General features: G+C 52.2%; 1 protein-coding gene across 1 annotated transcript in view; it reads left to right on the top strand.

The window, feature by feature from the left end:
* Positions 1–2,463, top strand: part of MORC4 (MORC family CW-type zinc finger 4) — a 22,182-nt gene extending 19,719 nt beyond the window's left edge. Inside the window, 2 exon segments of the mRNA XM_009331728.1 lie at positions 1,702–1,852; positions 2,307–2,463. Of these exon segments, the coding sequence (XP_009330003.1) occupies positions 1,702–1,852; positions 2,307–2,463 (308 nt within the window).
* The last annotated feature ends 9,241 nt before the right edge of the window (positions 2,464–11,704 follow it).

Raw genomic sequence — 11,704 nt, 5'->3', positions numbered from 1 at the left:
TTTTGGATTTTAGCAAAGCTTTTGATACTGTCTCTCACAGTATCCTTCTGGATAAACAGTCCAGCACACAGACAGACAAGTCCATAATACATTGGATGAGCAATTGGCTGATGGGTCGGGCTCAAAGGGTTATAGTAAATGGGGTTACATCAGGCTGGCGGCCAGTCACCAGTGGGGTTCCCCAGGGCTCAATTTTAGGGCCAGTGCTCTTTAATATTTTTATAAATGATCTGGACGCAGGAATCGAATGTACATTAAGTAACTTTGCCGACGATACTAAGCTAGGAGGAGCTGTGGTCTCCCTCGAGGGTAGAGAGGCCTTAGAGAGAGAGCTGGATAGACTAGAGAGCTGGGCAATCACCAACCACATGAAGTTTAACAAGAGCAAGTGCCAGATTCTGCACCTGGAGCGGAGTAATCCTGATTATACATACAAATTGGGGGATGAGAGACTGGAGAGCAGCCCTGCAGAAAGAGATCTGGGGGATTGTGTTAATGGCAAGTTGAATATGAGTCAACAGTGTGCCCTGGCAGCGAAAAGGGCCAACAGTGTCCTGTGGTGCATCAAGCATGGCATAGCTAGCCTGTCGAGGGAGGTGATTGCCCCAATCTACACTGCAGTGGTGCAGCCCCACCTCAAGTACTGTGTGCAGTTTTGGGTGCCTCGATATAAGAAGGACATCAAACCATTAGAGTGTGTCCAGAAGAAGGCAACCAAGATGGTGAAAGGCCTCCAGGGCAAGACTTAGGAGGAGCAGCTGAGGTCACGTGGTTTGTTCAGCTTGGAGAAGAGAAGGCTGAGGGGGGACCTCATCCCAGTCTACAACTTCCTCAAGGAGGGCAGTGGAGGGGGAGGTGCTGGTCTCCTCTCTCTGGTGACCAGCGACAGGACATGAGGAAATGGAATGAAGCTGTGTCAGGGGAAGTTCAGATTGGACATTAGGAAAACGTTCTTCACTGAGACATTGGTCAGTCACTGGAACAGGATCCCCAGGGAAGTGGTCACGGCACCAAGCCTGTCAGAGTTCAAGGAGTGTCTGGACGATACTCTTAGTCATATGGTTTAGCTTTAGGTAGTCCTGCGAGGAGCAGGGAGTTGCACTTGATGATCCTTATGGGTCCCTTCCAACTCGAGATACTCTATGATTCTACTTGACAGATCAAAGGTGGAGAAAGCCCCTTGCCTCAGCAGAGGAGACAGAGGAGGAAGAGAATTGCAGGTCCTTATCACACAGGAACAGGAGGATATAATGGAGTAGGAGAATGTGAGAAGACCAGTAGAGAATATTTTTGTGGAACTGAGGACTATTTCAGCAGAGTGGGAAGTGCTCCAGTGCAAGGTAGCGAATTTATGGCTATGCATCCCTGTTGCTTTGGAGGGTTTTGGAGAGAGCAGGTCAAAGTGGGTTGAGAAGGAGTGACTTCTCCATAAAGAATGTAGTGGGCTTGTTCCTTGATCTGCTGACTTTTAACTTCTTCAGGCCTGGAAAAGCTCTTTTTATTTTGCTGATTGATATAATTCCTGTGCATGCACTCTCCTCCCATTTCAGGTGGAGAAAACTGAGCATGAGAAGTGTTGCCTGAAAACAGAGTTCTCGCTGCTTGTTGGCAGCTGAAATGCCAACAGGAACTGGGCGCTGCTCAGAGCTCAGAAGATGGAAGGCTTGCCCTGCAGCAAGAAATACACGTGTTAGTGCCAAGCTGTGTGGCAGAAGTGGAAAGCAAAGCTGGCGAGGTCTGCAGAGGAGAAGGCTGAACTGACAGAGAGACTCAAGAATAGAGAGATGCACTTAGGGGTGCTGAGGGAGGCACAGGTTTCCTGCAGGGGCTCAGAGAAAGAAGACGTGAAGAGGTCAGAGCTGTGGGTTGGCTGGTTGGCAGTCCCTGTCATCCCTAAGGTGGGGGGAGAGGGCAGGAGTCATCATGGGCTGCTATTTCCATAGGACACTGCTTCCCTGGTATCCATCGCCCTGCTGTATAGGTAACTGGGTTATAAGTGAGGATCCTGCTGTTGTGAGGAGGTGGAATCACCAGATGAATCCAAATAATTGATCTGGCTTCAAAGATGCCCTACAGAAAGGCGCTTTGTCCATACTGTGTCTGTCCTATACTGTGGCACCTTGTTGCTGGATCCCTCACACAGTGTTGGGTCTGTAATGGAGACAAGAATGGGATGGAGCAAGGAACCCCAGTGCACATGGTACTCCTGGTAGGAACGGGGATAGCAGCTGGGTGTGTGATGGGAAGTATCAGATCCAGGCTCTTGCCACTGACTCTCCTCTTGGCTTTTGACCTCTTGCCCACAGTGTTATGGAGAAACTGAAGAACCTGCGTATGAATGTGAGCTGGCTTCTCTTCTTCATCCTCCCCCACTTGGAGCTCCAGGATATTAACTTTGAGTCGGATCAGGTGGATGAGATCTTGCAGACCATACTGGAGGAGACAAACCTCATGTTGGAGTAGTCCCCTCTCTCCTGCCACTGTGCCTTTTGCACATGATCGTTAATAAAACCCTGGTTTCTTTACTTGTGCTCTAGGTCATCATTCTATGGGGCAGGGGGTTCTTCTCACCCTCCTCTGGTCTTGCAGGACTGGTATGGCTCTTCTGCTCCCCATTGCTGGGGGCTGGTGTTCCCCAGATGGTGGAAACCCAGAGGCAGTGTAAGCAGAGGGGACTGCAGCATGGGCATGGCTCCGAGCAGAGCCAGGCTGGGTCATGCCTGGCCAGCGGACACCCCCAACAGCCTCTTTGCTGCGCTCCTTAGCAGTCTGGGTTGAGTAGCAGAGAGGCAGGGAGACCCTGGCAGTGGCTGCCCGGCTCCTGGTGTAAGAAATATCCCAGGAGAGTGCAGCCCTGGCACTCCTCTGTGGCCATGCTGGAGTCTTCTTGTGACACACAGCTGACTGGCTTGGGCTAGAGCAGCATGGTGCTGACGTTCAGGATTTGGGCCCTTTCACTCCGGGAAGCAGTCTCGAGTTCATAGGTCTGATCAGCCCACGCAGCAGCTAAACTGGGTCCCTGCCTGTATTTTCCTCGAGTGTGTCTGTTTGTTTGTTAAATAATGTAGCAACACAAGGTTCCTTGAACTAAATTTATCTTCCCATGTAGCTATGGGAACAGTCGGTGGTATGGTGATGCTGGGGCTTGCAGTCAGATCTGCTGCAAGGCTCTGGGCTAGCATGGCTGAGCCCAGCTTCTTTCAACAGATGTTGTCCTGCATGGGAGCTTTGCCTTTAAACTTTCTTTTTAGGCTTATTTTCTTAGATTCTTCTTTAGCCAGCAGCATGACCATCCTTTTAACCTGGGAAATGGTGAGGACAACGGGGTGTTTGGAGGAAGACATGGGGTTCGAGAGCAGCCAGACATGACACAGGGGAGCGGTCGCACTCAGACCAAGGGATGCTGCAGCTCCCTGTCCTGCCTCCAGCATGGTTCATGGGAAGAAACTAAGTGCAAGGGCAAGTGCATATAGTTCAATAGTGTTCAAGCCTGTACTTATTTCCAGCTTAGAAGCTTCCTGAATCAAACATGGTTTCCTACAGGTATAAAATGACTGGCTTAAAGGAGCTGAGGAGAAATCCCCCTTACATTCATTCACTGTCCTCATGCATTCACTGTCCTTTCTGAAGTGTGTTCTCTTGCCCAGATGGTGGGTATGGAGGAGAGGGTGCGTGGGTGGCCAGCACAGTGTAGTTCCTTTGGCTCAAACACTTCATTTGTCCTGAAAAGACACGAGACCATGTGACAGAAACCAGTGGCTTAGGTGGTATCACCAAACATGTATAGTATGTGTTGCCTGAAAGTCAGAGTTGAGCAACACAGCTATGTGGACAGAGAGTGCCCCATCCTGCGTGGTAAGGACTTTGCCATGTCCTTTCCCCCATGGCTGGACTTACACACATTACCACATAAGTTACTTTCACTGTTGCCAGTGGAGATAGAAAGGACGTGTCTATACAACTGTGTTTTTTCTGCAGGTTTTGTTTCTGTAGGTGCTGTAGGTGCTGCCTCTGTGTCTACCATTCCTGATTTCCGGTCTCGTTGAATCCTGTTTCATTTTCAGCTTGTGTTTCTACATCTCAGAGCTGTTTCTGTGACCTCTCTTGACATTTTCAGATTGTGCTGTTTACTGTGTTTTCAGGTCAGTACTGTGGGTGGTAACACTTAAGCTTGAAGGTAGCTCCCTTATCTCCCTCTGTTCATGGTTTGAATATTTCTTATCTCCATTCATGTTTGGGTTTTTGCTTTTGACATCTCGCCAGCTGGTCCTCAAACTGCAGGACTATGCCCCCATCGCATTTAATTTTCAATAGAGCTGTTGAGGAGATTGAATCTGCACCAGGATATCCCAATGAGTCGAAGTTTCCTTTCACAATGTTTGGGGCACTTGCACTAGTTTTTATGGTTTCTGAGGTGCAAAAGAGCCAGCGATCTTGGGGAGCTGTCATGCTTCTGATCATGCTAGGAAGTTTTATCCCAAAAGCCAGTCATCCTTTGAAGCATCTACCTTGGGCAGGGGAAGAGACAGACCTTTATTTTCTTCTCCAAAGCTGCTTCTAAAGCAGGAAATGTCCACACCTCCTTCAGGCTTGATCTCAATGCTCTTCACAGCACATACGTGTTGAGCTAGTAATCTTTGCTGCTGCTGCTCCTCTTTGCTTCTTGTTTATTCCACCCCATTATAACTAGCTCTGGGATCTGAACTTTATCCTTAATACTACTTGACCTTATTTTTTTAGAAGATTATTCACAGACGTCCCTGATGTTTGTCATGTCATGTGCGGAGCCCTTGGGCTAGACCCCATCTCCGGGAGGGAGCTGTGGCAGAGCCTGCATAACCCAGAGCTCCTCCTGGTTAATTCCTGCCACCTGGGGAAAGGAGAACGTGTTTATGTGATGTACAGTAAACAGATGCTCAGGCATTAGTGATAGGAACGGGCTTTGCTGAATGAGGAGATGGTGAGCAAAGGGCAGCTTTGATGCAAGCATCAATCGGCAGAGATCCATGAGCCTATGGAAGCACTTAACAGCTTGTGGACAGTTAGCAGGCTTCATACTCTCACCTCTCTGTGTCTTGCATTACCAGCAAGGCAAAATATATGCTCCTTACAGCAGTACGTGGGACTTTTGACATTTCTTGAGCTGATTTGTTTTCCTCAGTGTAAAGAAATAACACACAAAGCAGTTCTGTGATGGAGCATTTCCTAAATGGATGTAACTTGGCAAACAGTGCAGCTATTAGTTTTCCTTAGATAAGCTGGTATCAAAAGTACCTGGTTTTGAAACTTGGCACTTCTCTCCTGCATCTTTCAAAGCTCACTCAAAAATGCCCGTGCCGGAAGGTTGATGCCACAGTATTTTGGGGGGATTAAGTCGTGTAGTGAAGATAAATACTTATTGCAGGTGAGGAGGTCGGAAAAGCATCTCAAAGATAAGGCTGTTTGGCAAAGCTTTCTCCTCCCAGAGCTCTCCGCATCCTCCCTGTCAGTGCCGTGCTGTGCTCCGTGTAGCCGGCAGCCCTGGCAAGGCTCAAGGGGGAAACTCAGCCTGTCCTGCCCTTGCTTTCCAGCGTTGTGTGAGAGGTGTGCAGGAGCAGGCGGGTGGTTGAAGGAGGCAGGGAAGAGCAGTGCTGCGTTTCCCCTCGGCTCACGCTGCCGTGGGCGCTGCAACTCTCTTCATCCCACCAGTGAGCTGGGAGTTCTAGTGCTATATTTTGCGGGCAGCCTCCCTCTGCTTTGCAAAGATCTCCCATGGGAAAGGGTAGCTGCGCTCAGGGACAGCTGAGGATAAACTTGTCTCTTCATACAAGACTGGGCTGCCTTTACAGTGTGTTTTGCCCTGGTTATTCCCCTTTTTTCCCCTGAGGCTTCTACTCAGCCAGAAGTACTGAAGTTGGGTGGATTAGCTGCATCTGCCTGTGACCTGTGCAGTAAAACTTACCTATTTTCAATTGCAGACTTACAAGCCAGAAATCAGTCCATGGGGTTTATGTGGGATGCTAGTCACCCTAGCACATCTGGGAGAGGAGATGTTTCGGTTTTGGGAAGGACACCATAACTCACAGCAAGACCCTTGTTTGTGAGCAGGCCCTGGGACGTCAGCTACAAGGACAGGTCTCCTGTAGCCAGCTCTGTCCAGGGAGGTGGAAATTTAATGTGTGTTAGCAGGCTCCTGGCAGGCGCAGTTTTTCACGTCTCGCTCCTTGGGGCTGAGCTATGGGGGCTTTGTGCTGGGAGCCGCTTTCCCCTTCCAGGGGCTTTGCTTTGCAGCAGAGAGGTCCTTCCCCTTGCCGAGGAACGTCCCCAGTCCTGAAGCGCCAGCTCTCCTCACCTTGAAAACAAGGAGCTAATTGTTTTTCCACCTGCTGTCTCCTACCTGCTGGTTTTGCCTGGGCACAGGCAGCCTGTGCCTCCTCTACCCGCACGGAGATAGAGAGAGCAGCTTTGCACAGGCCAGCGGCCGGACCTGGGGTGAAGTGACCTGCCAGATGGCAATCTGGAAACACCATTAAAATAAAAATGGATTGGGAAGAGCAGGCCAATGAGGAAGCATTCAGTCACGGGGAAGGTCAGAGGTTAATTGCCTCCTTGCCTACCCATGCTCTGCGAGATACAGTGCGGGGCCTCCACTGCAGCCGGGGGAAAATCCAAAGGCAAAGGGCAGAGCCCTCGTTCCTGTAAAAGTGTACTGGAATAGCTCAAAGGGCATGGGAGCACCACAGTCGTGGAGCCAGTGATGGCTGCGGTCTGCCCTTAGCTCTGTAATGCCTGCAGACTCCCTGGGCTTCTCTATGCCTTGGAAAACACGGAAGGCTGGAATTGCTCCCATCCCCCAAAAGGAAAGGGCTAAAAATTTGGGTAATGGAAATGTGTCTGTCGGAGCAACCTTGGGAGCACCTGCCGGGTACAGCCAGTGGTGTGTGACTTTGGTCCAGTGACCTGAGAAACCTAGAGAGACAGCTTTTCTAGGAAAGCTAGTTCAAGGCAATCATGCTGTTTGTAACGTGGGTCTTGTCCTGGTTTTAGCCTTTTTTAGCAGGCTGGACATCCCAGAAATAGAGGGCGTTTGTAAAAAGACACCTGCCTTGAGGAAAGATTAGTTCTCTGGTGTGGGAAAAGCTTCATCAAAGCACACCCTTCCTCTGAAATCCTGAGTGGAGATAAGACACAACCCCAGAGCTGGTGAAGCCTCCCTGGTTTCTCTGCTTATGGGGTGACTTGTTGTTTCTTCCAAATTCCTGGTGCACAGCAGACAGCTTGGAGGGGCTCAGCTGTGTCTGGAGTCTGCGCATCTTTGAGGTATGAACCTAGGTTAGCAGCTGCCGAAATGTTGGTGCCCTCAAGTGTACCCTGAGCATGGAGACGACAGGCTGGTAGACTGGATTGCTTGGGATGACTCTGCAGACTGGCTAATGTGGTTGCAGCTCAGTTTGTCCATGTAAAGGTGTTTGGGGTCCTCTGGTCTTCATCTCTTCTGTGCAGCGCAGTGCTGTTTAACCATCAATCGGCAGTGGAGCTGCTGAGGGTGCAGGACATTTTCTCTTCAATTCTCTAGGCCAGTTCTCTAGGGCAGATTTTGGCTAGAGATGGAGTCTGTTTTCACCAATATTTCTGTAAAATCCCTGGAAGAGCTTATGTTTACACCACTATAAAAGTGTGTCTTGCTGATAAACCTTATTTTGCTGGCTGAATTGGTGTAGGTTCTACTGATAAAGCCTGCTCTTGCTGCTACAGATTGCATGTATGCTAGGTTTGCTGACATCGCCGACCTGAATCTCCTCTAGCGTAGATTAGACTCAAATTACAGAGAAATCTGACTGTGATGTTAATGTAATGCCTGGAAGATCAAACCTCTGTGTCCTCTTCACTGGTTTTCTGAGATAAACACTTTTTATAATGTTCCAAGCTGTTGTTCAAACCCAGCCAGGAAGGTGCTTTCTAGCAATCTCCTCTGGTGCACCCAAAGGTCTCTGTCCCCTGTGGTGCCATGGAGTTCATTCTGCCCTGTTTCCCTCATATCTTTCTTTAAAGACCAAAAGATCCTTTAAAGCGCCTTTAAACAGGTCTCTTCCAGGAGGCTATGGAAAGCCATGAGTTTGTGGACAGGCTTTTTCTCCGACTGAAGGTGTTTTCTGAAGAGGAGCTGGTTTCTCACTATCCCTCACCTCCATTGCAATGTCAATCATTAAAACCAGAAGAGCCAGGCACCAACAGCCTCATGGCAGTGTCCCAGCTGTGTGACTCCAGATGGGATCATCCCCAAGGCTTCGGGAGAGCAGGAAGCCTTTGGAGGTAAAGAGTGAGTGCAATTGCCAGCCGAGCATCATAGATGCCCTGAGGTGAAACCATGAGGCTGTTTCCCAGGCTAGAGCATGGCCACCAGCGGAGACATCAGGTGGGGTCTGGGGCATGGCTGGGGTGGGGGGTGCATCTCCCATTCCTACCAGCACAGTCCATGACTTGAGCTCTTGCTTAGCCCAGCCCGGGAGTCAGGATTTTAAGTGCCTGAGAGCAGCCTTTCTCCATAGCACAACCTCTGGTGCTCCTGAAAAGGCTGCTGTAACACCATGGGTAGGAAGAGTTTGTCTTCTTCCACGCCAGCCCTGGCTTGCCAAGGGGCTGGGAGGCACCGGCACGGCATGGGAGGTAGCTGGGAGTGTGCTGCGGCTGGGAGGAGGGTGGAGGAATGTGGAGGCCCTTTCCAAGTGCCTTGGCCCATCAGGAACTTGGCCTGAATTTTCTTCCCCCTCCTGCCTCTCCTATCTGGAGCGCTTCCCAGGGGCTGCGGGCGGAGATGGGCTCTCCCAGCACCTGGCCTGATACTCCTCAGAGAGCTTGCATGGATTATTTGCTGCTGCTTCAGATCAGCTGTGCTAGGCAGGAACGAGAGGCAGGTCAGGGATGCCAGAAGGCGCTAAGCTCTGCTTGCCTGGAGGGCTCCAGGGAAGCAGGAGGTGTGGGATCTGGCCAGGTCTGGGACAAACCTGTGCCCTTTTGCACCCTGGACATCCCTACCCAGTGCTCTGCATGAGAAGAGGCTCTGCTTGCATGGGGCAGCAGCCAGGTGCTGCTGGGCCAGGAAAGCAGGAGAGTGCTTTGGCCAGGGCATTGCTGGGATGCTGTGGACGGTGGGTGGGGGTGCCCAGTGGTCAAGGGCTGGCTGCAAAGGCCTTGGTGACAAGCATGTGTCGTTCCCTCTTCAGAAGAGGAAGTCAGGACTTTTTCCATGTTTCTCACAACCATCTGATGAGGTTGCAGTCCCTGGCCCAGGTGCAGCTGCGGGTTTGGGTGTGCTGGCCGTTGATACTGCCTCTATTGCTTTTGAAGATAAGGGCATGTTAGTATTTTATTGCCCCCTTTCCTCATCTGAGGCACCATCCAGAGCAAGAAGAACAGAGGGGAAGGACTCATTTCCTTATGACGGGGGATTAGTCATCGCAGCCTGGCCAGCCAGCGAGGGCCTGCAAGGTTCCCTGCTCCACCATGCCTCCTGCGAGCCCGGGAGCTCGGAGGAGGGAGCCGTTCCCCACCCAGCCCTCTTCCCACCCCTCCTCTGCTTTCCCCCTGGCTGCCTGTTCCCTTTGCATTCTGCTCCTGTCCTGAGCTGGGGCTGTGCTCCTCCATGGCTTTCCCGCAGGAAAACCTGGAGCACCCTCAGCTTTTCCCGCTGAGTTGGTGAGGGGCAAGAGGCAACCTGAGGGGCTGGCTCTGCACTGCACTGGCTGGCTGGGCTCCATCGCTTCACTCACGCTTTCCGTTGGCAGAGCTGGCTCCCAGGGCAGTCTGGGCTCTCGTCCTCTCTGGCTCTCAGCTGGGCCACATCCAGCCTGCCCTCGAGGACCCCGACTTATCAATAATGGGGAACGTGGCTATTGCGTGAGGCAGAGATAACCACCGCCACCGCATTTGTGCACTCGGTGTCCTTCCCTGCCCCATCCTCTGCTCTTGCTGGTAAAGAAGTGGAAAATCCTTTTCAACCTACTTTGCCCTGTTGCCAAGTTTCACATCTTTGGGTGCATTCAAGTTAAAGGCCAGGAAAGCTGGAGGGGAGAAACCTTCCCCTCCCTGAGCCCACACACTCTTAATGCAGGGGCTCCTCCTTGGCAGGATTGGAGGCACGGGGGACTGGGGAAAGGCTCGCCCCCTTTTCAGTGTGGTGCTCATCAGCTCCTCTCCTGCTGTGCCTCAGCTTGAAGCCGGCATGCTGCACCCACGGAACGGGGGTCTGGTGTTGCACAGGTGAGAAAGAAAGCCGAGGGGCTGTTGGGGATGTTGGGGCGCCTTGCAGTGCCTCTGCCCTGCACTCGTCTGTCCAAACCACAGGTGTTTCTGTACCCGAGCTCCTCGGTCTGCCTGCCCTTGCCTGCGCCAGCTGCCTCTCTCCTTCAGGGAAAAGCCGTGCAAAGGCTGACTCCTCTAAAACCAGAAATCTTCCCTTCTGCTGCTTGAAGTGTTAATAAACCCAGCACCAATCAAACTGTGAATCGAGTGTTTCAAATGTTCCTTTGTTTAATTAGCGGAGCCCCTGTCCACAGACACAGGCAGCGCTGTCCGGCCCCACAGCCCAGGGTGGGAGGCAAGGGGCGAGGACGCGGCGCTCAGGAATTCCTCTTCTTTGGAGGCGCAACCTCTCATACCAACTGTTTTCTTGCCTCCTCTCTGCATCAGCTGCCCCAAACCAAAACATTTACTGCTGAAGGACTTAAGTGAACTCACGAAATCTCCTAGGGGGCTGCAGCCAGCAGGCTAAGCCCCTTGCACGCTTTCCATCCTCTGCACCCAGGGCCCTCTTTTCCCCGGGGCAGCAATAAGTAATTCAGCTGGCCTGGGGCTGAGGTGGTGCTTTGTCTCTTGGCCATGGAAAGGGGGTGACTGGCCTTTGCCTTGAAATCCACCCTGATCCCCTCCAGCAAGCATCACCCTGGGGATGAGTCCCTGGGTGGCCCCTTGCTCAGTAAGGAGGGGAGAAAGCATGACTCGACGTTATCAGGAGCGTGTTAACCCCATGGCAAACATGATTTCACTGGTGCAAGGGTAACAGTGGTGACGTCTGAGCAGGGAACATGGTCCCCTCCTCTCTGGGACCTAATCTAAATTGCTTTATGAGGGGCTAGCAGGTAGACCAAAGCCTCCTGCTCCCTGGGGGACCGAGAGCCAGGGCAAGGGGGTCCCCAGGTGGCCCTGTGCTGTGGCATGGGGGAGCAGGGGTTGTCTCACCTCTGGCGGTGGGACATCAGAGAGGGTATGGTGGTTAAAATGTACTTGGTCCTCAGTGGGCTGTGGGGCTGGGCTGCCTGTGCCTCCTCTCCTCCTGCGGTGCCCTGGCACGCACCCAGTCAGTATCCCCAAGTGCCACCGGCAGCCTGTGCAAGCTGTCATGCTGCTGCTACTGTGCAGGGCTGCAACCACACAGCGCATCCTGCCGCTGCCAAAGGGTCGCGTGGAGCAGTCTTGACCCCTGCCTGCCCATCCCTTGCGGCTTACAGATGTCTCACTGGTGGCGTTTTTCCTCCCAGAACAACCCCTGCAAGGACCCCTGGCCTCAGGACCTGCCTGTGAGACCCCTCTGCAGCTGATTTGGGGTGCTCAGCCTTCGCTGTGGCCAGCGGCTGCCTCAGGTGCTCGGGATTGTGTTGCCTCCTGGGTGCCGGTGCTCACAGCATCCTGGGATAGAGATGCAGTGATGCTGGGGCTCTCCCCACTG

The sequence above is a fragment of the Pygoscelis adeliae genome, unplaced genomic scaffold (genome assembly GCF_000699105.1).
Source record: "Pygoscelis adeliae isolate BGI_AS28 unplaced genomic scaffold, ASM69910v1 Scaffold79, whole genome shotgun sequence".
Lineage (NCBI taxonomy): Eukaryota > Metazoa > Chordata > Aves > Sphenisciformes > Spheniscidae > Pygoscelis > Pygoscelis adeliae.
The sequence above is the reverse complement of the archived record's forward strand: the minus strand, read 5'-3'. Positions and strand labels throughout refer to the sequence as shown.